The 27,110-nt window shown below is 56.2% G+C and overlaps 1 protein-coding gene across 4 annotated transcripts in view; it reads left to right on the forward strand.

Annotated features, from left to right (window-relative positions):
• Positions 1-27,110, forward strand: part of RBM19 (RNA binding motif protein 19) — a 147,220-nt gene that overhangs the window by 78,377 nt on the left and 41,733 nt on the right. For all 4 annotated transcript variants that reach the window (XM_087424165.1, XM_087424167.1, XM_014787086.2 and 1 more), the window contains exon 22: positions 19,840-19,945. In XM_087424165.1, coding sequence (XP_087280291.1) covers positions 19,840-19,945 — 106 coding nt within the window. The remainder of the gene's footprint in view (positions 1-19,839; positions 19,946-27,110) is intronic.

The following is a 27,110-nucleotide window of genomic DNA, read 5'->3' on the forward strand; positions in this document are numbered from 1 at the left end:
AAACAACTGGTTAAAACAGAGAACCACGCCACGGGCAGCCTGTTAATCTGTCCAATCCAAGAGGAATGTGGTTTTCTTCTTTTCACCCTGAGCCAGGAGGCCCCAGCACTGTCTCCCCCTATGTACTTGCCACGCACTGGCTCATCACCCCAGCTTCCAGAGCACTTTCTCCCCTGAGAGGGAGAGCATGTCTGCAGACAAATCCGAGCCGTACGTCCCGGAGAACAGGGGCCACCAGGACTCTGCTCTGCTGGTGGGGGCCTGGAAGGTTCCGGAATGGAAATTCTGGCACGAGAGGGTCCGGCTTCGGCAGCCCGGGCCAGGTGCTCGGTTGGTAACATGCAGTCCGTGGACGCAACCCCAAGGGGCAGAGGGTGTACGCCCACCACCTGTGTGTGCAGGGTTTGCTTCCTTCCATCCCGCAGAGTAATCAGGCCTCCTAAAGAGACGTTCCCCGTCCCAGTTATTTCAGGAGTCGGCGGTGCAGGGAAGCAACACGTGGTTTGTAGAGCGAAGGGTTTTCTCCCGCCTGTAAAGCAGCCTCCCCTCGAGTCCGGGAGATGGGGGGCTGGGGGGCAGAGGGCCAGAACTGTGGCTCTGTTCCTTGTCCACACCCACCGTCCACACTGAAGGAGGGAGGAAGCCAGTCCACCGCTTTGACAAGTGGTTGCTTTAAAGAAAGACACTCCAGGCTCTGGCTCTAAAAGAAACGTAACTGGCAGCCAGAGGAAGACACGGTTTGGAGCAGACGTCCCTGCGGTTTTTCTGATTCACTTGCCTCCGTCCCACAAAGGTGGATGGGTAAGGCATCCCCTTCTGGGTCCTGGTGAAAGGTTCTCACTCTTCCGTCTCTCCAGCCGGGGCGTCCTCTGGCTGTGGGAACTTAGATTATTTTTGGAGGTGGGACTTCAGGCCCTACGGCACTCGTCGTCCCTCTTCCCTTCCCATGACAGATCGTTACATTATTCCAAGGGAGCCGGAGCTCTGAGGGCAAATTACCGCAACGGCCGTATCATGGCAACTGTACCCATCTCTGCTTCTGTCACTTTCTTCTGCAGCCACAGCCGCCGAGAAACTTGGTGGAGAAAAGTCATTATCGGGGCCGGGTGGGGAATCCAAGACATTAAGTGTTCTGGAGCTCCCTCCTGTCTCCACAAACCCAACAGAGCAGCACCCCGGTTGGGGCAAGCCTTGTGCATGTAACGAAGCAAACTGGGGGGACGGGGATGTCCAGTATGTGAGGTGGGTGCTTCTGTTGACAGGCCAAGACTCAAGGGCGTTTGCAGACTAAGTGAAATTTGATGACAGCAGTGTCTTCAGGAAGGGGGACAGAGAGGGCCCCTTTCTTTCTGCAGTCCTGATGTTTACCCTCATTCATTCGCCTCTTGAATTACTGAGTGCATGGTAGGGCATGAGGGTACCCTGGCGGCCAAGACCGCTGAGGTCCCTGCCCTGGGGGCGCCGACGTGCAGGTGGGGAAATGGACAGTAACAGGTGACGTCAGAGTTACGCGTCCTGCTGGCTTGTTAGGGGGTGACGGGCTCTGTGGCACCTGGAAGTGTAGCTCAGGTGCTCGGGGACGGCTTCCTTGAAGAGGTGACTGTGACCTGAGACCAAATGATGAGAAGACCTCACCCTGCAGAGACCAAGGCAGGGGGAGCACCAGGTCCCCAGCCCTGAGTCCGTGTGGCTCCCAGCCAGAGTCCAAACACGTGGCAGCCGTGTCGTCCTGCTTGCCCAAAGAATTTAAAGCCACTTGAAAGATGACCCTCATGCAGCAAAATGCTCGGGACAAGGCCGACAGAACAAGAACCTTCGTGTCTGTCGGGGGCCCAGCTGGAAACAGAGATCGTGAAGCTGCTTTAAATACCTGAGTGGATGGGTTCTAGATGTGGGCAGGATTATGGTACCTACAAGGAACTGGTCGGGTAGGGGAGGAGGCAGCCAGAGACCGACAGCAGCAGAAATCCGTCACCAAAGGGGTGTCAGATCCAGCAAATAAAAAGACAGGATGGCCAGTGTAATGTGAATTTCAATTAAAAATTTTTTTTCAGTAGGGGTTTTTTTGTTTGTTTTTTTTTTGTGTGTGAGGAAGATCGGCCCTGAGCTAACATCCATGCCAATCCTCCTCTTTTTGCTGAGGAAGACTGGCCCTGGGCTAACATCCGTGCCCATCTCCCTCTACTTTATATGGGATGCCACCACAGCATGGCCTGACAAGCGGTGCGTCAGTGCACGCCTGGGATCCGAACTGGCGAACCCTGGGCCGCTGCAGCGGAGCGCACGCACTTAACCGCTTGTGCCACCGGGCAGGCCCCAGGTTGTTGTTTTTTTTTTTTTAGTATAAGTATGTCCTGTGCAGTATTCAGAACATACTTATCCTAAACAATTATTCGTTCTTTATCTGAAATTCTTGTTTGACAGGGCATCCTGTGTTTTATCTGGCAGCCCTCAGTGCTACCCCTGGGGCAGAGTGACAGGTGGGGAGCTAGACTGCCATTGAGCATGGATGAGGGGCTGCCTAGGGGAGCTGTCGTTGTAGAGGGCGGAACTGCTGCCAGAGAGGGGGCTCCAATGTAAGAGGACATTGGGAAGAAATACACCAACCCCTATCTCTGCGAAGCCTCAAACCTGCCTACCAGTGAGTCAGGGTGATGCCCTCCGTAGGGAATCTGGAGAAATAGATCTGGGAGAGGGGCAGAGGAAGTAGTGTGATGGAATACTGGATGTAGCCTGAGCTCCCTGGCAGCCTAGGGAATAAAGGAAACAGGTGGTTCCACTGGGCACCATGGATACATGGATCAAAAGAACATTATTTTCTTAGCTCTTAGGAGGAAGGAATAAACTAGCAGCCCAACAGTGGTGGAAGGAGCCAGTACTTGAGGTGTCAATGGGTCTTCTTTCTCTCCTTAAAATAAGTATATATACACATATATTGTATATATGTATATAATATATATAAACATATTTATATGTTATATTTGTACATATGTATGATTATTTTTATAGAAAACATGCACATAGTATAGAAACTATAAAAAGGTATAGAATAAATGGCAAGTATGTATCTTAATTTGGTTCTCCCCAAACCAGAAGCTAAGAGGAGGACTAGGTACAGACGATGTGTTGGCAGGTGACATGGTGAGCAGGGAGGGAGCAGGTTGGGCAGGACAGGGAAGGAGAAGTCATGCACAGGTGTGCTCCTGTGGCCACAGCTACGAGCAGCAGGGCCTGATCCCACGGAGACTCCTGAGAAATGTACAGAATTCCTTCTAGAATTGTCCACCTGAGCTCCCATGTCCTGCTGCTGAGGACTGCCCCCCAGGCTGCGGCTGCCCTCCATTGGACTGAGCAAGCTCCTGGGGCAGGGCGGGTGGCCACCAGGGGTGGGGCGCTGGCTGGGGGAGGGAGTCTGAGCTCTCACGAAGACTGGCCTCCATGGCTGCAGCTGCCATAGGCCGGGCGGGGGGACACAAGGCCTGGCTCCTCATTCTGCAGCCAGTTTCTTGTGTTTCCCTCCAGAAATAATACTCCTTGCACACGCACATGCCTATGTACATATCCTCCCCACCAGATTGTTTTTTTAACTCTTTGGCTTCTGGCTTTTTTTATCTTTCTGCTTAGTTACACATCTTGGTGAGGATGTAGTTTGGGGGCAGTTTCCTAACGTTGCCCCTCCCCCGTAGGCAACCTTGGACTGCCTTCCTCCATCCCTGAGCCATGGTGTGTTTGCTGGGTGAGGGGGTGTGTGGGGTGGGGAGAAGGGGACAGCGTGCCTCATCACTCCTGTGGCGGAGTTATCAGGTGGGTTTTCCTTCTCCTGGTCACTGCAGAGAGAAGCGGTGACGCCTGGTACAGCCATCTGCGGTGGCAGGCTCCCAGAGACAGTCCCTCATTAGGGCCCCTCAGGTGGATGACACATTGGGAGGGCGAGGTGGGGAGGCCTTAATGACGCCTGCTGCAAACTCCCTCATTACAGTCGACTCGGATTTCTCACAGCCTCGAGTAAGTGCCCCGGATCTAATAAGTACCTGATTATGGAAAACAGACAACGCAGGAGCGAGGAGGTAGGCCACCTGGTTTTCAGGGTGACATGATCAGGACGTTGCAGTGCAGAGAGCAGACCCTGAGCTGGGGGACGGTGGTGGCGTGATGCCTCAGAGTGGAGTGGGCTTGGGCCGAGGGTGAGATTGGCCTAGAACCTGGGTTGTCAAACTTCTGTAAAGAGCCTGTGATGGTTACTTTTACGTGTCAACTTGACAGGGCCACTGAGTGCCCAGAGAGCTGGTAAAACATTTCTGGGTGTGTGTGTGAGGGCGTTTCTGGAGGAGATTAGCATTTGAATTGGTGGACTGAGTCAGCTATTGGCCCTCCCCAGTGTGGGTGGGCATCATCGATAAGTTGAGGGTCTGAATAGAACAAGTAGTTGGAGGAAGGATGAATTTGCTCTCTGCTTGAGCCGGGGCATCCATCCTCTGCCTTCGGACATCGGTGCTACTAGTTCTCCGGCCTTCGGACTCAGACCAGGACTCATACCATAGACCCCGGCTCCTGGGCCTTCGGCCTGGGCCTCACACCTCTGGCTCCTCTGGTTCTCAGGCCCTTGGCCTGGGACTGAACTACACCTCTAGCTTTCCTGGGCTGCAGCTTGCAGACGGCAGACTGGGGAACTTCTCAGCCTCCGTGATCCTGTGAGCCAGTCCTTCACAGGAAATCTCTTTCTGTACGTGTGTATATATCCTATTGGCTGTTTCTCTGGAGAACCCTAATACAGGGCCAGAGAGTCAATATTTTCAGCTTTGTGGGCTGTATGGTCTCTGTCACAGATACTCAACTCTGCTGCTATGGCTCAAAAGCAGCCATAGACAAGATACCTTCCAGTAAAACTTAATTTACCCAAGCAGGTAGTAGGCCAGATCTGGCCGTGGTTTGTGGCTTGCCCACCCCTGGTCTAAGAGAACCAGTCCCTTTGTCTTCATTATCATCTAAAATGAGAATAGCCACCCTGGTGCCAAAGCACATGACACGAGAGAACAGGCAGGCGCGAGGCCTCACTCGGCTGTGCCTTCCAGACGCCTGGCAGCGTGCCTGGCACACGGGAGGTGCCGCATGGCCGCAGGGAGAACCAGACCAAACTTGGATGCTGAAGGCCAGTCTCCATGAGCTCTCGTCCCAGGGCTACTGTCCTCACGCTTCCGTCCTTGTGCATTTCAGTGCTTCCGTGCTGCCCGCTCGTAGCCATCTCCGTCCTCCCCAACCCCTGCCTCTTTAGTCCCTGTATTAGTCAGGATCTGCTTGACGTGCCGCAGTAACAACATAGCCCCAGAAGCTCAGTAGCCTAACAGAGCCACAGCTCGTGTGCACGTCCAGCGGGGGTCGGCGGGGGCTCTGCTCCACAGACTCTCTCAGGGCCCCAGGCGGAGGGAGTCTCTACCTTCTCAGCACATAATTTCAGGTCTCCCCTTGGCAGGGGAGGAGAGAGCCGGACAGCCGTGCTCGGGCTTCTGCTCACACTCATAGGCCAGACCTGGTCTCACGGCTCCTAACTCCGCCTGCCCACGGGCACCGGGAGATGTGGGAGTCGTACCTTTAGGGAGCAGGTGGTGGCTCTGCCACAGTGACCAACCCCACCCCAGCACACCTCCAACAGATGCTCCTGGAACACACCAGTGGTCACTGGGGTAGCAGAGGGGTTTCTCCCCACAGGAAGCCTTGTTTCAGGTGACATCGCCCCCCAGAACCCCAGCATACGAACACCCCCAAGCGGAGCTTCCCTGTTTTGAGTTAGAGGGTGAGACAGACCGAGCATCCTGTGGCCAGAGGGCCAGCCCCTGGGGGAGTGGGGCCTCTGTCTGCGGGCGTCCAGTCCCTCGTCTGCCACTTGGCATTTTGAAGGCAGGCGGGGGCAGGCGCCTTCCCCTTTCCTCATCTATAAAGTGGGATGCCGTCCCCACCCGGGACCCCGTCCCCGCGCGGGACCCCTCACTCAGGCTCTGAGGGCAGGAGAGAGCCCAGATGGCAGAGCACTGAGCAGAGAGGTTGTCCTGACCTGCCTCGCATGATCTCCCCCATTCATTCTGTCATCCACTCCCTCACCTGTTCATTTTTGCTTCTTAGCAATCCTCACTGTGGGCCCAGCCCTATGTGAGAGGCTTCAGACATACGATCTCATTTAATCCTTACCACAGCTTTGTGGGGTGCGGGACCGTTACCCCATTTTACAGATGAGCAAGCTGAGGCGGAGAGGAGGCAGCTTGACCCCCAAGCTTGTGCTCGTAACCCTGCCACCGTCTATGCCTCCAGACTTCCTGTCTCTCCCCGTTTGAGTGGGGGCCATGCCGAACATGGGGTGTGACCTCATCCCTGCTGTTGGTGGAGCCGTTCTCCACTGGGGCTGGGAAGCACCACATCTATTTCACTGGGGCTTGAATCCAACCGGAGAAACCAAGCGTGGTTTTAATCATCTCCCACCCTGCCCCACAAGGATGTGAAACCTCTGATTATTTTTCTCTGATGATAATTCCCCACCCCACCCCACCCCCACGCCCACCCCAAGGCGCGCATCTCCACAGGCCTGCTGCCTCAGAAAGAGCTGTGGCCACACTTCTTCATCTTCCAAATGGAACGGAGGGGAGGCGGGGAGGACGGGGAGGTGCCGAGATTCACACAGACAGCCCCTCTCCTGTGCACCAGGAGGGAGCGGGGAGATAAAGCACGTCCGCGGCTTTGTGCATCGCCAGAGACACGATAATTTACTTTTCCCTCCTCGCGAACTTTGCAAATGATGCTCTTTAACTCGCTGGTGAGATAAACAGTGGTTGCTGCAGAGGGAGCCTCCTTCCCTTCTGACTGCTGATTTCTCTCCTTTTCTCTTCACCTCTGCCTGGGGCTCCTTGGTTTTCCCACACCCCAAATCCTCTCTGACCCTAATTGGGGTTCTTATCACAGAAAGAGCCCTCCCCACCTATGCTCACCAAGACACCCCAAGGCGGGACCCACCCTAGCTCTTACATTCACGCACCTCAGACTCCCTCCCTCCCCGTTTCCTGTAGCTGAAACCCCGCCCCCGGAGCCCATTTCTCTCCGGCCCGGGCTCCAGACCACGCACGGCCCGAGTTAGACCCTTTTGGGTCTTGGTTTCTGATGGACCATCTGATTCTAAATCCTCTTCCCTTCTGTAATTGAATCGAGTTCTCCGTTGGTTTATTTGGCCCCAAACGAATGGTCCCCCTCACAATCCATTTCCACCTCTCCCTGCCTCTTAAAACTCGCCAGCCATCCTGAGCTCGTTATTTTATTGCTGTTTTCTTTCCCAGACTTTCAATAATTTTATTTATTTATTTATTTCCTCCCGCAAAGCCCCAGTAGATAGTTGTATGTCATAGCTGCACATCCTTCTAGTTGCTGTATGTGGGACGTGGCCTCAGCATGGCCGGAGAAGCGGTGCGTCGGTGCGCCCCCGGGATCCGAACCCAGGCCGCCAGCAGCGGGGCGCGCACACTTAACTGCTAAGCCACGGGGCCGGCCCCATTTTTCCCAGACTTTTAAAAATAGTATTTGTCCCAGTGGGGCGAGGGTCTCCCCACCCCGTGTGCGCTGGCGGGCTCAGCAGCATGGGTCACCTGTCCTCTGCTCCCTGTATCCTGCCAGGCCCCTGGGAGGGCCTCCTGGGCCTTCCATGCAATGGCCCACACTGTGGATTTGCCTCTCGAGTCTTCTGGGGAAATGTCTCGGCTGTCAGCCCCTGGTGAGGACAGGCCTGGCTTTCTTTGGAAGCTCAGGTTTTGAGGCTAATTAGTTATCTGAACCCCATTGGATTGGAAAAGCGGTCACCTCCCAGCTGTGACTTATAATCCTGGGGCCTCCTGGGGAGACACAGTGACCATGCTCTCTGCCTTTTCCCACCTCAGATGGGTGCTTGGGACTCTCGACAAGGGGGTGGAGAGGATCCATGTGGGGCTTTCTAATGCTTGTGGTGGGTCTGGAGTGTTCCTCTTAATGACAAGTGTCAGAAGCTTCTAGAATGCCAAGTGCTTCAGAGGCTGCCTTCCATATCTATCATCATCTCCTCAGCGTCTTTTTCCACTTCCTCCATCATTTGCCTAACGGCTTCCCAGTGGCTGGTGGGCTCCAGCTAGAACCTGAGGAGTGGGTTCAAGGGCAGAAGTAGGTACTCTGCCCAGAGTGGGGCACAACAAGGCAAGGCAGGAAGTCGGCGCCCTCCACAGTCAGACAGCCCTCGATGCCAGCCCTGTGAGCCTAGATAGCCCTCCCCTCGGTGTCACAGGCACCCTGGGAGCGCTGCCACCCCGGGAGCTGCTCTGCGCCATGAACATAGAGCATCCGGGGCAGCATCGACACGTGGCGGGTGCTCAGCAGACACCAGTCCCCTTCCCACTGTTTCTTGTTTCTGGTGTGGAGGACGTGAGTCGTGAGAGGGACCAGAAAGAGAGAAGCCAGGAAGAGGCAAGCGTCCATTCATAACTCGGTCAGTCAGCGGTCAGCAGACAGTTTGTTCTGAGCACTGCTGCATACCAGGCACCCTTGACCCTGCCCTGGGCACTGGCCACTCAGTAGTCCAGCAGGGGAGACGGACCCTAAACAAATAGAGAACAAAACGCACAATTGGGTGTAAAGTCGGACGACATCGAGGAAGAGGAATGAGGCAGGCGACAGTGGATGCAAGGCCTTTGTGGGTCGGCAGGCTGGGCAGCAAGGCCTTCGAGGTGGCATCCTCCGCCCTGGCATTCTTTTCCTCTCTCGCCATCTAGTAGGGTGACAACTGGGTTTATGGGTCCGTACATTTGCCTCCATGCTGCTTAGGTCTCTAGGCTGGTGGTGAGATGTATGGCTTTTGGCTCTGTGGAGCCCGGCACTCACCACTCGGTGCAAACAGGCCATAACTCAGCCTGTCAGCCACACCGTGCCCTCATCTCTCCCACCCTGGGGAACGAGGGGTTTCCTGGGAAGCGGCTTTGCCACCCAATGCCTTGAAGCATCAGTCCTTTCTGAAAATGTTGACCATGCAGTGGAAGACTTTCTAAGATACACAATGCCTCCTCCTACCTGGGCACAGGGCGCTGAGGCCAGGCTGTACTACGGGGGCACCGATCAGAGCCATCCTGGTGTCTGCCGTCTGCCCTGAACCTGGTAGCCCCCGGCTGCTGTGCTGTTCCAGTTACTGAAATACCATGTTTTGGTTTTTGGGTCTAATCTAGCGGTTGGCAAACTAAGGCTCCCACGGCGGCTCCCTGCTTTTGTAAATAAAGTTTTATTGGCACATAGCCACGCCCGTTCATTTACATATTGTCTGTGGCTGCTTTCAGACTGGAAGGACAGAGTTGAGTAGTCACAAAGCCAAAAATATTTACTGTCTGACCCTTTACAGGAACAGTGTGCATGCCCCTGGTCTGATCCGAGGCTGTCAGTTAACACTTCTTGAGGCCTTTCAGGACCCTTTGCCCTTCTGCTCTGGAACGAGAAATTAGATAAACAAGTGTGTGAAGTGTGAAAGTGAATAGGCTTTCAGAGGGCAGGGGACAGGGTCAAGGGTTTGCCCATAGGTGACAGGCAGAAGCTCAGTGCAGGGCTTCATGGCATCATTCTGGTCACCAGGGGACTCTTCTACCTTCTGGATTCTCTGGATTCTAGATGAGTGAGCAGCAACATCCTGTGCAGGCCGCAGGAGCCGTGTGGTGTCGACAGTGTGTGGCTTGCTTTGCCCTGAGCCCCTTGTGGCCTGAGTCTCTGTCCTCGGCCCCTATGTGGTAGCATTGGCTCACATCCCATTCGTGCTCCCAAGAGGGCTGTGGTTCACTGAAGCCCTGCAGGGGGTTCCTGCCACCATCTCACCCCTTCTAGAGATGCTGTTGGGACACCCCATAGACCTGTCGGGGTGTTGAGGTGCCACCTTGTGCTTCTCCAGAGGGGTCAGAAGAGATGGGGCCCAGCGGCCGTGATACGGACGTGCGTGTTGGCGCACCCTAACGGCCACAAGCTGTATGTTGTCACTGGAATCTCCCAGGATGCATTCCACTTGATCAGTAAGTGGAAGGCGGTGTTGGTGGTCGTGGGCTCCTGCTTGGCACTCTTACTGGGGGGACCATCAATGGAGAGCTTTCTAATCCCCCAGTGACTGGAACTTACTGCCTACGCACGTGTGCACCTTACGTCCCTACAAAACCCTACAAGCTCAGCTGAAGTTCTCCCTGTAAGATCTTGCCTCTCTTCTTTTCCCTTCTGTCCTCCTCATTCTCGTCCACCTGCCCTGCACGTTTCCCAGTCAGGAGGACCCAGATCGTGCAAGATTCGTGCCCTTAACCTGAGGAGTTAGAACAGGCCGTGCCTCGTTTGGGAGAGCAGTGTACAGCTGATGCGAATCAACTCGAGAGAACCTGGATTCGGGGTAGGCAGTCCTCATTAAGGTTCTGAGGGCTGAAATGGATCCAGAGAACTGAAATTGACAGGGCCCTTTCTGTGCGTGGAGGAGATGTGGCAGGGGAGGGACTGGGCCCTGAGTGGAGGTGGCAGGTGCTGAGACGTTGAGTGGCCACCATTCAGCCGTCTCAGGAGGCCTGGCTGTGACCTGGCAGCAGGCAGCATGAGGGCGTGTGGGTCAGCGGCAAGGAGTGTCCCCTGCTCAACACCCCAGGCCCACCGGGAGACGAGGGCTCCGGCTGCGTGCTTTGTTTTGTACGGGAGCTCACCCCACCTTCCCCTGCCCCATAGAGACCCGAGGGACAGACAGTTCAACCCAGTTTCAGAGGTTTCTGAGTTTGGTGGTGACGGGGGCCCGGGAGTTCACCTCTTAGTGGCCCTTCTCAGAATGGCGGCAGAGGTGGGCAGAGCAAAAGGTATCGAGTGATGCACGAGTTGAAGCACGGCTGGTGACTTCCTGGACTTCTCCGCCTCTTTTCTTATTTCTGGAGTTACCGTGGAGATGCCGGACATGACGGAGGTAACAGCAATAAGCAAGAGATGGGGCAGATTAATTCTTGAACCAGATTTAAGCTAACAAAGAGGCTGAGTTTTGTCTTCTTTTTCTTTTTTTTCCTTCCTCCTCTCAAACATTTCCTGTACTGAGGTAACGACACCAACGGGTGTTAAATTGGTTCTGAATGTCCACCTCTGGCTGGCCACATTCTTGTAACGATTTCATTAGCCTGAATTATCCACTTTATTTTCTGGTAATGGGATTAGCTGTACTTGAGGCGGCTGAAGACCAGAGGGGGAGAAGGTGGGGGAGAGCGTCCGCTGCGTATTTCATTAACTCACTCCGGCAGAGGCGCGCAACTGACCAGAATGTGCCCCCCAGGCCGGAGGGCACGTCTTGATCCTCCCCTTCCTAAAGGGGGAGGGAGCACAAGCTGTTTCTTGGGCTTGCTCCGCCCAAAGGAGGACAGACAGGTGCCTGCGTCTGGCTGAGGGATGCCTCCTTGGGGACAGCCTCCTTGGGGACAGTTTCTTCCAATTATCTTGTAAAACTAGTAAGACATGCCGGTAAGATAGAGAACTAATTTTTTCAGGGCTCCAAGAATCACAAAATCACATCTGGCCCTTTTATCTCCACTGTTTCCTAGAAACCCTTGGGACCCCCCAGGAAGGGCCTGGCGTGGCCAGCCTCCTCTTCTCAGCTTCAGTCTGAAACCCCGTAAGGGCGTGGGAGGTGTCACTTGCTGGACACCAGTACAGATCCTTCTGAGGGACAAGGTCGTTACTGACAACAGCTTCCATTCCTTCCTTCCTGAGCCGTGGCAGGAGCCGTGGATTCAACAGCCTTGTACAGTTGGGTGATTGTTCCCATTTTACAGGTGACAAACCTGAGCCTCAGAAGGGTGACATCGGGTGCAGGGCTGGATCAGAACCCACGTCTGACTCCACACTTCAGTGATGCTATGACCTGACCCCTCGCTGTCAGAGCTAGGCTCCTTCTGCAGTAGCTCCCCACTGTGACTGGTCCGGAGAATGAGAGGCATCACCTGAGTGTTACAGGCAAAGGCCTTCTCCTTCATGTGTTTGCCCAGGCCCTCGTGGTGACTGCCATACTTCTTTTTCATCTCCCAAATTGTATTTCCCAACTGTGTGCCGTGGAACACCAGTGTCCTGGGAGATGCTAACAGATTTTCTTCTTTAGGGAGAAGAGGGGTCCAGTGGCCAAATGAGTCTGAGAAACACTGTGTCTTCTCTCTCGCTCTTCCAGATAGATCCTCCATGTACCTAATATCTTAAAGGCTCTGACAAGGTCTGCGGCAGAGAAGACTGGGACTGAGTGGTCCCTGCCCTCTCTGGTGGAGCAGTGGTGCTCAACCTGGAGCAGACTCACACTTCTCTGGAGGGCTTGTTACAGCCTGGATTGCCAGGTCCACCCAGAGCTTGTGATCCAGAGACAGGGGTGGGACTTTTGATTTCTGATGAGCTCCCGGATGACACTGATGCTGCTGGTCCAGGGACGACACGGAGCTGGACCGTTTGCCCCACCTCTCTTGGCTCCCTACTGCCATCTGTCTGGCCCCCGGAGGTCTTTGACTTGGGGGTCAGCATCCTGTCCATTCCATTGACCCGCCTCCAGCACGTCTCAAGACGCCTTCATACACCTTGCTTTCTCTCTCTTATCACTCCAGCCTGGAAACGACTCCGCCAGGGTCACCCGGCTGAGCCGGGCCGGGAGCCTCCGTCTTCCAAGGCCAGGTCCCCTCTGCCAGAGCCTGTCAGGGTCTGTGGGTTCCACCTGGAACGCGGGCCCCGCCTCTGGTTCAGAGATGCCGTTGAATTGCTGTTTCCCGCAGTTCCTCATCTAGAGGAGAGAGGGTCACGCTGGCCTGGAAAGGACCCCTGTTGAGGAAAGCTCAACGCTGTCCTCCACACCCCCTTTCTCTCTTTCTTGGAAACCAGGCCATTTCTCAGCCTCCAAGAGGCAAAAATGAAAGGGAGTATTGCGCTGACGGTGATGAGGTGGCCTTTCTCCATCCGGCTCTCACCACGGTGAGGGGTGAGTGATTGGAGAAGTTCAGTCTAAAAGGCAGTCTTTAAAAGGAGAAAACAGAAGAGGAGGGAACTCCGGCCTAAATAGGCCTCCCTTATACGGCCCCCCCAGTACTGCCCCACTCCGGAGTTGATACCCGCTCCCCAGCATAGCCTTCTGGGGGTGGAACAGCCCACTGCAGGTCCCACCACGCCGAGACTCCCTGCGCATCTGCCCCTCGGCCAGGGCTATCTGGGGAGGGAACAGTGTCTTTTCTCTCCTACCCAGCGGGCACCATTCTGAACCTTCTTGTCTTGGCACTAGTCACTTCATAAATAGCCCAGTCGGCCCATTTTTCTTTGCTGTTATTTATTCACGGCAATTGAAGGAGTAGATGGGGTCCTTTGGAAGGAGCATTGACCCCTGGGGCCCAAACCCTCCTTGTAATAACTTGTGGTTGTAGTCTTTGCAAGAGCATCCTAAGGATGGAAGGACCAAGTGTTCTGCCCCTAAACTTGACTGCCGCCACAAGAGCATATGCACTGTATGAGACGATTCCTGGGAAGGGTAGGGGCCTGGCTCTGAGGGCAGACTCGGATAATGTTGAATTCATGACTGAATGCACGTTTACAGTGTTCTCAGCACAGTCCTCGGTTCTGCAGACACGACAGAGACGAAGAACCCTGCCGTCTTGGAATGTTCTTTCTGTTTCTAGAACAGGGAGGGAAAGACAAATAAACAAGCCATTTCAGACAGTGCTCAGACGTGACAGAGAGTGGCTGGTGGGGTGGAGAAGCGTCGTTAAACAGGGTGGCCGCAGAGGCCTCTTTGAGAAGGTGGCATGTGACCTGAGATTGAGTGACAGGGAGTGGATTGTGGGAATATCTAGGGAAGGGGAGTTCCAGGTTATGGGAAGAGCAAGGTCAAAGGTCCTGGGGCAGGCGTAGTTTGGTGGCTTCCAGAACAGGAGGAAAGCCAGTGTTGGGTTGGCCTCCGTTTCCCATTTGTGGGGTTGGAGGGTTGGACAAGGGTGCCTTACAAAGGCTTTGGTTTGTACTCATCGCAGAGGTGGGAGGTGTGGATGCTGCGTCCTGTTCCCGAGCCTCCCTCTGCTGCCGGCATCACCTGTCGTGGGTGGAGGGGTCGGCCTGTCTGTCTCTCCACCCTGCCTCATCTGGGGCCCGTAGCCACACGGCAACTGTAAGCAAAGGGGGAACATGAGATGGGACACCGGGCAGAGCAGCTGCCAGCCTGGCACGTTCCTTCACCCGGCAGGAGCTGCTCCCTGGGCTCTGACTTCCCAGGCAGACCCTTCTTCAGGACGGTGGGCACCGAGGGGAGAGCAGTGAGAAGATCCGAAGCCCTGAGCCGTAGCCCCTAGGCAGCTGAGATAAGGGGTTTTATCCCCCAGTCCTCTTGTGTCTGTGGGACAGAGTGGGGCTCACTGCCTGCCTGCCGGCTCTTCCCTACCAGGCGAGGGTCCCCTGAGAACCAGGTGGATGTCTGGCCCACCGTTGACTCCCTCCCGGCACCTCGCACACAGGAGGCCCCGGTCGACAGCTGCCAGACAGGACGGTCCATGTAAGCTCCAGTGAGCAAGAGTGCAGGCTCAGGGACAGACCTCCCGCGTGGAGCCCAGCTAGGGGACCGTGGGCCATCACTTCACCCCTGGGGTAGGTGATGACTCACCGAGTGACCTTGGAGCAATCACGTGACTTCTTTGAGCCTCGGTTTCTCCATCTGTAAAATGGGGATGGCAGTGCCCTGCTCATAAGGCTCTTGTGAGATCATGTACAGCAGATGCTGAGCACGCCACGGACACGTAGCACTGAAGAGGTACCCCGGGGAATGGCTGGCTACACTGTGTGTTGGGAAATTGGTGGTATATCTGAAAGGCTTTTTAATGCCTTTTAGATTTAGCCCTTTTGCTAACCTCTGGAAGGCACAGAAAGAAGCCTGTGGTCTGCTCCCATCACAAAACCACCCCTTCATCTTGTTGAGATGCACTGTTGTTCTGACTCTGGGGGTGGCAGCAGATTTTTTTCTTGCTCAGCGATACCTTGAGCGCAGGTGGGGAGTAGACATGCCAACAAACTTCCCCATGTGACTTGCCTCTTCTGCTGGGGTTCTGGTTCCTTCTGCAGATCCAAATAGGAGAGTGATAAGGACTTGTGTCGTGGGAGCAGAGGAGCCTAGGGTGTCTTGGACCCCCACTTGGTGTCAGCATGCAGGCTTGAGGGTTAGACCAGCCTCCTAGCCTACCCATTAAGCCCCACAACCCAGGCACCAGAGCAGCTGCAAAATTGTCAAGTTCAGCATCTCTGGAGGGTTCTCTTGTCTCCCCCTCACCTTGCCTCTCACTCCTTCCCCCTGATCCCGTCACTTCAGTCAAGGAGGAGAGATTGGATGATTCATCCCTTTTCCATAGCGGAGCCAAAACCCCCGAGCAGTCGCTGGCCAGGGCTGTGGCAGGTCGGGTCAGGGGGCGCACCGTGTGCTCGGGGGTGGAAATCCCTGATCGCACTCGGGGCGCACACACACTGCGTCTGCTCTCGGGCCTGTGTGCAAACACGATTTGCATGCCCAGACTTGTTTATGAGGGCCGGGCATAATTGGCTTGCCTCGCTCAACACCTCGGCGCCCCCTCCCACCTCCACCCCACCCCCACACCCTCCAAAGAAATGAGAAACGTGACAGCAGATGCCAGTGGTGGAAGACCCACCAATCCGCCCCCAGTCGTGCGCTCCTGGCGTGGGAGGGGGTGGGGCTGCGGCGTGGGGAGTAATTGGTGAACCCGAGGTGAATGAAATAATTGGAAAAGTGAGGTGTGAGTTTGTTACTGAAGTGTGAGCGAGGTGGGGGAGGGAAGGAGGGCCGTGTTTAAAGCCCGGTGTGTCCTCTTTATTCACAGTTTCTGATACAGTAATTGCTATTTTGTGGTTTCTATTATCTACACAGTGGGGAGCATACTCCTCTCCTTCCCCGAGCGCGGAGTCTGGGCTGGGTGGGCGTTGCTGGGCGCCCCGTGATTTTGCTCCGTCTCTGGTCCCTGGGGGCCCTGCCCAGCCTTGCCCAGGCGGCGGCCTCTGCCCCCAGGAGACAGGGTCCACGCAGAACTTCCTTCTGAAGCCACTCTTAACAATGGCTCCCTGGACTTTGCTGTCAGATAAGAGCCTTAATAATGGCTGGTATTTATATATATCGCTTATCTCCAAGGAGCTAAAGGTACTTCATCGATTTTTTCCCCCCAACCTTTTTTTTTCTTTTTAATTCTCTTTCAATATCTGTTTGAGATCATTAGCATCGGCCTTATATTATCCTACTCAGTTATACCCACAACCAAAGCTGTCCATTTCCCAGCGTTGTTCTTGAGCTGGGAGAGGTGGCATGGGGAAGAGCTCGCCTGGGTGTTGAGTCCTGTGCTTTGGGACGTGGGCAGGTCAATTTGCCTCTGTGGCCCTTGGTTCTCTGATCTGTAAAAATGGAGGCAGTAACGCTATTGGCTCCCAGTTCCTGCACCTGGAAAGCATATTTTTAAAAGGCCTAGCACATCGCAGGCACTGGGACGTTTGTCAGCAATGATGGTGTCTTGAAACCTCAGCTGTTCATTTCCAGGCTTTGTAGACATCATAAGTTCCTTCTAAGATCTAACTATAATCTTCCAGCTGCTCCATAAGGCCCAGCTCTGTCTTGTCCTGTTCTCAGAAGGGAAGGGAAACATGCTCACCAGAGCCATTTCCCTGAGCCCCTGAAGAATAATGGGGTTTTTTAAGCTACTAGGGTCTTTGGACACAGCTTCTCATTTGCTGTGCAGATGTCTGTCTGGAAACACCAGACAGGGCTGTGACCTCCTCACCGCCCCCAGCTGCCTGGGACGGGATCCCAGCTCCCTGATCCCTGCCCAAGATCCTTCATGGATCCAGGGTACCCCTCTGTCACAGCTCCCCCTGCCGAGCCCTCAGATGTCACTTCTCCAGGCCATGTAAACCCGGCTCCTTCAGCCTCTCCTCATCAGCTTTTTTCTCCACCTTTTAATTATTTTCCTCACCTTTCTCCAGACCCTTAGCTGCTTACCATGCACAGAGCATCCACAGCTTGCAGTGTGCTGCAGAGAGGGAGGCATTAACCTCAACAGTCTCTCTCTCTCTCTCTTTCTCTCTCTCTCTCTCTCTCTGTCTGTCTGTCTTTCACATGCACACACACCCATAGGCTGGCTCACCAGAAATTAGACATGGCTAAGAAGAAATTTGGGCAGAGGCCATTGAGACCATCAAGGGACAGGGTTAGAGCCCCCGTGGGCAAGGACAGGAGGTTTGCACATGATGTGGGTGGAAGGCACTGGACTCAGTCGGCCTCCCTTGCCCTGGGGTCTTGGGCAAGTCACTGGACCCCTCAGAGTCCACATAGGGCATTCATAGCCGCCCCCACACGCAGCCTTCCTGCTTCATGCCAGACGGGGCCACGCCTCAGAAAGAAGGAAACCCAGCTCCTGAAAGGAGCCAGTTCCCTCCAGATAATTGGAGGGGGTGGAACATGGTACAGTGGAAAGAGAGAGCTCCAGCTAACGTCAGACTCACCTGAATTCAGTCTAGCCCTGCCCCTTCCTAGCAAGAGCTGCCGCCTCCCTGGGCCTCAGTTTCTGCATCTGTGAAATGGGGGGCGGTAAGACTAATAATTAGCATTTGTGCTGTTCGTATGTACTCCATGGCCCATTTCATGTAATCCTACACACCCCTCTCTGTAGGTGTCTTGTACCTGCCAGGGGTCACATCCACCTTCCAGGGCTACCATTTGCCCGTGTGTTCACTCCAGAAATAACTTCCAGCATCCACTGAGCCAAGCACTGGGCTCCTTGCTGCAGATCCCGTGATGAGCAAGACAGTTGTGGTTTCTGCTCTTGGAGCTGAGTTTCAGCGCCAGGGGACGGCAGAGAGCTGCTCAGGCGTCCACACCACCGTGCGCTTGTCGAGGAGCACAGTGAACCCTGACTGCTGGCGGGGCGTCCACCTGGCCTAGGGGAGATCGGCACAGGCTGCTGGAGCAAGCAGCAGTGAAACCGAGGCCTGAAAGAGGCTGGGGTAGGGGTGGAGAGCGGGCGGAGAGACCAGCACACCCGTGGGCTGTCTGTGAGCGTGGCTGGGGAACGTAGGAGGCGCTCGCGGAGGCCGCCCTGTGCCCGTCAGCCTTCCCACACCGGCTCTGAATGCGCTCAGACCCGGTCCTCATGGCCGTCAGATCCTGTGGTCCCCATGGCTCTCTGAAGAACTTAGAGCCAAAGGACCTTTTATCTGAAGGAGGCTGCAAGAGAACTCGTCCCTCCTCTGCCCTCCCAGCCCTGGCGGAGGCACGGGGCCTCTGTGGAGGAGAGGCAGCCTGTGTGTCATGGGACGCGTCGGCCTGTAGGTGGCAGAAGAAAGCAGGGTTTGCAGGCTTGGCTCCCCTCAGCTCTCCCACCTCACCTTCTTGCTTGTCCCCACCTGCCCGGCCTCTGAGCCCCAAAAGGCCCCCCTCCAAATCCGAGCCTCAGCCGGCAGCCAGGAAGACTGACAGGCCTCCACTGCCGTCTCTCCAGCCCTCCCCTTCCCCGGGAGGCTGGCCTTGTCGCCAGCAGCCCAGTTTCTGTCTCCTGCTCCGAGAGGCAGCAGGAGGGGGGAGCGGGCTGCCGGGGAGAGCTCCGAGGAGACGTGCAGATTCATTTTGAGGCTTCATAATGCTGCATTTACACACCGTCCTGCCTGCAGAAATTGGGCTGGCAGATGCCTGGTCATGCTGGCGGGGCTGTGGGTTAACACCTTGGATTTAGCTTATATCATTTCATGAGAGCTTACAGCCTTTACTGTGTTTCTTACCCAATCGGTCTCTGGCCCTGAAGCCTCCTAGACCGGCGTGTGGATGTCTGTGCTCCCAGACACCGCAAGTGTATGTAGGTTTTCAAATAAAATAATACGTCTCTTCAGATGCTTCACATTAAATATTTATCGGCAGCAATTTGTGCGTATATATTTGATAAATGGACATTAGGGTGGGGTCGGCGTGGGGGAGTGAGATGGGAAAGCAGGGAGACCCAATCCTTTTGTCCGGGAATCTCTCAAAGGTTTATCTGAGAGGAAAGGAGGGGGGCCCGGGGGATGGTCCGAGGCCGTGTTTACCTATTTGATCCCTGTCGGGGGGAGCCAAGCCATCTTCTTCTCCAGAGCTTTGCCTGACTTTGGCTTAGCAGATATCAAAACGGAAGCCCAGAGGCAGGGGAAGTGGGCTTTAGAGGGAGTAGCTGCCTGTCATTGGAGCGCCGAGCGCTGAAGGAGCATCCCAGGTCCCCGGCTGGGCGAAGGGGCTCGTCCTGTTTGCTCAGTGCAGGCTCGCCGTGCGCCCAGCTCAGCCGTGGAGGCGGATTCAGGTCAGGAGACCCCGCTGACCCTGAGGCCAGGGCCTCAGCTCACACACACGAGCAGCCCCTGGCCCTGGCTGGTGCCTCCCCAGCCTGGCCATGCGTGTACAAGGCTGGATCCCCCTGCCGAATGTTCACCTGCGCAGGCAAGGGGAGGACGAGTGTGCCAGCTTGTCAGAGAGAGACCGAACATTCTCCGTCAGCGTCTCCAACCTCATCATTCCCTCCCTGCCCAGCGTGGTGACCGGAGTCTAGAAGGAGAAAGCCACTCACGCCCCGGAGCTTATGCTAGCAGTGGGAGCTGACGCATGTGTGTGCGTGTGTGTGTGCATGTGTATGTATGTGCGTGTGCGTGTATGGGTGTGTATATGTACACCTGCAAGCACTTCCCTTCTCTGACTGGAAGGGATCAGCATGTGGGAATGGGTCCTGCCCCGCTCCCCCTTTGAAGGCCTCCGTTCTGAACCTCCCATTTTGCATTTTGTTCCAGCACCTTCGGGGAGCTGAAGACCGTCCGCCTGCCAAAGAAGATGACCGGGACAGGCTCGCACAGAGGGTTCGGCTTTGTCGACTTCCTCACTAAGCAGGACGCGAAGGTGAGACAACGGCCCCTCCAGCCTGACCTGTCCTTTCTGGACTCTTTGCAGGAGAAGCAGCAAGGCCTCTTAGCAAACATGGGTGTGTGGCCGCCCCATATGGTTTTTCTCTTTTCTCCCCTGACCCCGCTCATTTACACAGCATCCTTGGAAGAAAAGACCCTGGGCTTTGTGTTTGAAGGAAGGGGCAGTTCTGTGCCCCTCTCCCTCCCCCACGTCACATGTGCAGGAACCTGGGATGCAAAGTGGGGAAGCACGTGATTTCCCAGGCCTCTCCAGGTCAGACAAAGCCCCTCCGTCTGAGCCCCCAGAGGTGGGAGAGGCTGTGCAGAGTACAGGGGATCCAGGAGACAGTGCTGGGAAGGGAGGCCACAAGGCACCCAAGTGGGAGCCCAGGGGACACCTCCTTCCCCTTGCCCTTCCCACTGGTGGCCAGGACTTCTGTTGTGTGCTGGTTACAGGTGAGGTCGGCCCAGACGGGTGCTGCTGTGTATACACCCGTGTACAGAATTCCTGCAGGCGCCTTGGAGACGTAGAATACCTTTTACTTTTGAAACCAGGCAGCCTCTCCGGGTTTGGGCTCCATGCAGCACGGCAGGGCTTCGTCCTTGCCGTGGGGACTGGGTCCTCACCCGGCCCAGCGGCAGATGTGGGCAGAGCTTGTGTGATTGGGTTCCGGCTGTGTCCACAGTCGCTGCCCTCGTAGCACCAGGTCAGAATCCCCAAAGGAGGTGACAGCACGCTGTCATTATGGGCTCCCTCTGTGAACTCGGTCCCTGCGGGAGGCCGTTCCCCTCTCGGCCTCCTCTTTCCCTGAGGGTACGATGAAGCAGTGGGCAGTCTCACCGCGGCTGGCATCCCCCCCACCACTGCCGAGGCGTCCTGTGGGAAAGCAGGGGTGTTGTTGGAATCACACCCACTGGCCCTCAGCAACTTGGCGTTGCAGAGCCCATGGGTGGAGCCAGAGGTGACATCGCAGGGACACAGCTGCGGCCTTTGTGGGCCCTGGGAACACGCACAGGCAGCGAGGGCACCCCCAGGACCCCGAGGAGCCTTGCCAGCCACCTTTGTCTCGGTGTCTTGAGCTCAAGTGCCTGTTTTGTTGACACGTGGCCACATTTGTCTGGACATCTGCTCCTCTTTCTTCTTGGCTGGCAGCCTTTCCCTCGTCTCCCGTCGTGACAGCAGGGGCAGCGCCCCCTGCACTCAGCAGGCCCCCGCCCTTGTTCCCATCAGCAGGGCAGGCGCCTTTGGGATCCCCACATTGGCTCGGAGGGAAGCCGTGGAGGGCAGCCATCCAGAGCACAGGCTCTTACTGCTGGTGGCTGGGCTTCCTTACCCTGCCCCGTGCCTCAGTCTCCTCATCTGTAAAACAGGAATAACAACAGATCCCACCTCAGGGTGAAGGCAGATGGCGCACATGAAACCCTGACTCTGGTCCTGGCACAGAGTGCTTAAGACAAGTGAGCTGTTTCCACGAGCCCAGGTCCCTTCAGAGCCGGCCGGCCCTTCATCTTCGGAGAGAGAAGGGGAGTACAGGTGGTGTTTGTTCCACCATGTTCCATCAAGTTCTGGGCCTCCTGGGGGATTGGGCAGGCGCCTGTAGAACCACTGCCATCTGTTTCATGTCAGGGTTCCTGCACGAGATTGTGAGTGGGGGAGAGAGATGGGGGGTCACCCCATGCGCCTAAGCAGTGTCTCTCTTGAAGGGCAGGGTAAGGGCCAGCGGTGAGAGCCCAAACAGTGAAGCCTGACAGCCTGAGTTTGAATCCTAGCACTGCCCCATACCTGCTGTGTGGCCATGGGCAGATGACTTCCTGACTGTATGCCTCAGTTTCCCCCCTTATAAAACGGTAATGGGATTTTCCTCATGGGGTTGTTGTGAGGTTTGGTGAGAAGATGTTCCGAGAACAGGGCCTGGCCCCTGTGCGCCCTGTCTGTCAGCTGCAACGAGGAGGAGGATGGTGATGGTGGTGATGGTGGCGATGATGTACAAGGAAGCGATGAGGAAGGAGCAGAGGAGAGACATCAGAGCCGCCTCAGCTGGAAGCCACCCTTCCACACGGCGGCCTCTCTCCAGAGCAGAGGTTGATGTCAGAACTGACACGGCTCTCGGGGCCTAGAGGGTTAGACCAGGCACAGGCTCTCAGCCTTGAGATTCCCCACACCCCATTGCCAGGACGCAGTCAGTGCAGTTCTGTTCTCTGGGATCGTTAGAGCAGAAGGGGGCTTCTCAGGTGGACAGTGCTAGTGCCCAATTAGCCAGGGCTCGGCACCGGACACCAGGCTGCAGATGTTAATTCCAAAGCCCAGCACAGCCGTCTGGTGACTCACGGAGGGGGCCCCTCCCTTCCCTGCCTTCCATTCCGGGCTCCTGGAGGAGAAAGGGCAGCCGAGGACAGTGAAGACTCAGCCCACAGCCCCTCCAGGACTGGCTATCACTGCCCCTTGCCTCCGGCAGGCGGCGGCCTGGCTCCGGAGCTGTTTCTGGCCCCGCTGTTCCCTCTCACCGCCTCAGGTGACGCGGCGCACGAGGGCCCTTTGTGCTGCTACCTCGAAGCTGGTCTGCCACCAAGTGTGAACCCACCCCGAGCACATCTCTCCTGCAAAGATCCCTTTGCTCTTTTCACTTCCCGGAGAAGCTGCCGTTGCTTCTCCCTCTCCTCCCTGTCTGTCTGAAGAACCTGATTGTCTTCCGAGTGGAGCATTTAGCGCTCTCCACTGACCCACAGAGCCGTGTGCACTGCATATCGGTGAATAGAATTCTGAATATTGTAAATACCTAGTTAGCTCAAGGGTGGGCGTGAGTTTGAAGAGGAGCACGATGCTGCAAGGAGATACTGAGTGAAAAATCCCGCGGATCTTTTTTTACTCAGTAGAAGGAATTCATGGGAATCCCAGGGCTGGCAGGGGAGCCTCCATGATCCCCAGTTTCTTGGGGCCAGCTCCCCCGGCGCAGTTCTCCTCCTTCTGAAGCGCTCTGGGGAAGGAGACCTCCTTTAGAACCCTTCCCAGGCCTTGCCTGAGCCCTGACCCACTGGAACCCCTCTCCAAGGGCTTTGCTCCCATTTCCTGTCGTGATGCCCTCCGTCCAGGTAAATAGTCGGTCGCTCTTTCGGCATCAGCAACAGCTGGGACCTGGAGATGTGAGCCTCCTGTGGGGGCCCCGAGCAGTCCTCCAATGGGAGAAGAGGAGACAGGGAGGAAAATATGAAAAGGACTCCCTGTACAGTGCTCCTTCCCTGGCATCAACCAGTCTGCTTCGCCAGCTGGTGGAAGAGAGAAGAATTGGGCCCCAGTTATTCCTAGAGCCATCCCCTCAGCACCATTGTCTTTGCCTGGGCCCCAAGCACGTGCCTCCCTGCGCCCAGGGATTCCGAGGCTTCCAACCTTTCTCCATGACACCATGTTCCACCCCGCACATCACCAGGCACTCTGTTGTCCCTCAAGCCCCCTGGGTCAAGCACGCACCCCAAACTGGAAAGAATCCTAGCGTGAGGCTCCGCAAAGGCTGATGTGGCAGAGCTCAGAGTAACCAGGCAACTGATGACAACAGCCAGAGGCTCCCACGGCCGCAGCGCCGGCTTTGTGTGTGACATGTACACCGCACGCACATTGTCTCGTCCCAACCTGCAGCTGCCCGGGAATGGCGGGAGATTTGCATAACTCCCTCCTCAGTCTCCCCGACCATTTGCTGAGCTCTGGCCGTGCAGCCGCTACAGAGCCCTGGGAGGCAATGGTGCCAAGACCCGGCTCTGCTGCTGAGATGCTGAACCAGAGGTGGGACCTGGCCTCTGCCCTCGTCACAGGCTCCATGAGCTGGCGTGTTCTCCCGGCCTGGGATGTTGTATCATCCCCCGATGTCCCTGGCAGTGAATGTCAGTCCCACTGAAAGTGCCCGTGTCATCTAAACCTCCAGGTGTGACGATCCAGCGTTTCTCAAAGAGCCTTCCTCCAACGTGGCGGAGGAAAGCAGGGGACAAAGGTTGATGAGGACAGCCGAGAAGGCAAGGATGCGAATGCGTCCCATATGCACGGGTCTTCCCCGGGGGGCCTGGGTCTGCGCTTATGTGCACAGCTGTCTGTAGTGTCTCGGGCGCCACATGATTCTCTGGGCCCTGATGATGTTTCTGGAAGGGCAGCAACTTGGCTTTTGATAAAAACCATCAACCTCTACAAGCCCGTCTTCAGCAGGGACGGTGCTGGGCATTTGCATATGTAATTTTTAATCTTCCTGGGACTCGAGGAGATAGGTGGTAGGGGGCCATTTGACAGATGGGGAAACTGAGGCTCAAAGGGGTGAAGTCACTTGCCCAGGGTCAGACAGCCAGTACTGGGCAGAGCTGCAAAACTGCACATGTCAATCTGATTCCAAAACCCACATATTCAGGACTTCCTCCCTCCCTTCATTCATTTAGTCACTTAAATTGAGTGCCAGCTCCGTGCCAAGCTCTGTGCCAGCCCCCTTCTCTTTCCGCCATACCCATCACCTCTCACCCAGCCCAACACCTCACCAAAGAAGGACTTGCCAAGTAGAGACATTTTGGAGGAAGGCTAAGAGGTTGGCCCTTAAAACATGTCTTGGGAACAAGCCCAGGATGAACTCAGCTCCTTGCAGACCCCAGAGGAGGAGTGGGCGTTGCTTTAGGGGCCCCCACCGGCACACACCGGCTCTCTTTCCAACCCTCCCAAGCCCAAGGGGCAGCCTCCCTCAGAGGCAGCAGAGTCTACCTGGACAGGTGAACTGGATTCCCAGTCAGGTGTGCCCATCCCCATGGGCCAAGAGGCCACCAGCGGCCATTGGGATTCTGTTTAGAAGCCGCCCCACGTCCTCTCTCTTCACCCAGACCCAGGTGGTCATGGAAGAAGGAAGGAAGGACGACACGGAAGGGAAAGAATGCAGAGAAGAGACTTGCAGCTGGAAACCAGAATATTAATTTCTCTCGTGCACACGCCTAGCATCCTTCTCCCCGCGCCTGCCGCGCCTTTGTACTTTTGCAGTGCAGCTGTTTTTATTTGCCGCCGCTGCTGTTGTTTTAAAAGGTCTATTTTCACATGGAATGTTATCCAATTAGCAGAGCAATGTGTTGGCTTAAATAAACACTTGGGGGGAGCCGGCAGTAGGGAGACACGATGGCGGCTGGGTTGGCAGGCAGAGCCGTTCTCGCTGTGGTAAACAGCCGCAGCTCTAATTGCGGGGGTCGCACCAGTTACCGTCTCCTCTCTCGTTTCTCACTTTTGTGCGATGTGGGGGGAAGGGGCAGAGGTGGTGAGGACACATGGCCCAGGCCCGCCCAGTTGGGGTGATGCTGGGTGTTTTATAGTGGCTCCCACTAGGCCTCTCCACACCCCTGGCCTTCACCTTGCAGAGTCCGCCAAAACAGGACCTGTGGGGGAAAGAGGGGAGGTGGGCAAGCCAGGCAAGCTTCTCCAGGCAGGGACAGCCACCTCCTTGCTGGTGCCCGGGGCCCCAGTGCAGTGCTGGGCCGGGTTGTATGTACAGCAAACAGTGATCGCCGTCAGGTTATCAATGATGCGCGTTCAGCACCTTTGCTTCGTTGAGTGCAAGGAGGGAGTAGAGGGCGGTCTCCGCGGGGGCCCTGTGGGAGTGCAGCTGGGGTCTGGAGGGGGTGTGGCCCCTGGAAATGAGGAATCCGTGGGCGCAGCATGGACCGCATATGTGACGGTGGTCCTATGAGGTCAGTACCATAGAGCCTGGTGTGTAGCAGGCTGTCCCGTCTAGGTTTGTGGAAGTGCACTCTGTGGTGTTCACACAATGGCGAAATCGCCTAACGACCCATTTCTCAGCACGTATCCCCATCGTTAAGCGACGCGTGACTGTGGTTGCTGTCTCATTTGTTCTTCCCAGCAGCCCCGGGAGGTGGAAGTGCCCCCACTTTGCAGCTGAGAAAGTGAAGACTCAGAAGTTTCTCACTGGGTCACAAAGCCAGAAGGCAGCAGGGCCACAGCTCCTGCCCGCTCTGGAGCCCGAGAGCATTACCAGGCCACGCTGCCTGTTCCCTCTTCATTCTGACCCGTGGCCACCTGGAGTCGGCCCTCTTTTGCTGGTGTCTCTTATCTCTCCAGAGGTCAGAGGTGGTGTGTCACCTTCGTGTCCCGTAATTTAGTGTTTGGCTTAGAGTAGGTCCTCCAGGGCCGTTGAGTTGAATTGGATTGAGCTGAGTGAACAAATGAATGAATGGATGAATGAATGAATGGAAGAGGCATCTATTTGTCTGAAAGATTTTAGACACGACAGCCTGAAAATGGGGCCCTGGGCATTTCTCTTAGAAACTCACCCTCAGCTCCCTGGTATCGTACCTTGGAATGGACCCAGGTGCTGAGTGAGGCCCGTGGTCGGAGTCACCTGGTATTGTGCAAAGAGACCCACTAATTCCAGGGACCAGCTGCTGCCCCACTGCTCCCCTGTGGAGGCCGTGAGCAGCTGGCAGGTTTGCCCAGAGCTTGCCTACAGGACGCTGGGAGCGTTGGGACAGGGACGAAAAGGCTCTGCCCCTCAGAGCGCAGGACGGTGCCCGTGGGGAGATGATGCAAAACATCCCCAGGCGGCAGGCCCTCCTCCTGGAAGTGACCGGCCCGTTTCTCTGCCACCTCAGCGGAGAGGACCCAAGCCCCCACGGGTCCCAGCAGGGGCCCGTGCTCCTGTTCCCTTGGCTCAGTCGCTGTGCTCCTGGGCACACGTGGTCACTCTTGGCCGGCTTGGGTCACGCTTACTCCAGGCGTGGGGGGCGCAGATGGCTTGGGACAGGTTGGCATTGTCCGTGCTCAGGTGGATTGGGCGTCTGTTGAGAGATGCAGCCCTCCCCCTCTGCAAGACACAGAGCAGAAGGAGCTAGAGAGTGGCCTGGACTTCCGAAGGCAGGAGCCCCGTCCTCGTCTCTCCCGGAGCCTGGCCCTGGGGCCGGGAGTCCTGCCAAGGGCACCGAGTGGGCTTTTGTTGCCGAGAGGAGGAAGTCTGTCTCCAGGGAGAGCCGCGGACAGGTCAGGCCCAGCGCCGTGCTGGCTGCCTTCCAATGCTTCCCTGCTCCAGAAAGATGGCCACCAGGCCTGGCCCGCGACCGTCATTCCCCCTCTGCCTTCACAGAGTTCCTTCCAGGGGAGTGCTCAGAGGCTGCTGGGGGCCAGGGCCCTCGGTGCCCGCGGT

The sequence above is a fragment of the Ceratotherium simum genome, chromosome 35 (genome assembly GCF_057802395.1).
Source record: "Ceratotherium simum simum isolate JZ-2026a chromosome 35, ASM5780239v1, whole genome shotgun sequence".
In the NCBI taxonomy this organism is placed as follows: domain Eukaryota; kingdom Metazoa; phylum Chordata; class Mammalia; order Perissodactyla; family Rhinocerotidae; genus Ceratotherium; species Ceratotherium simum.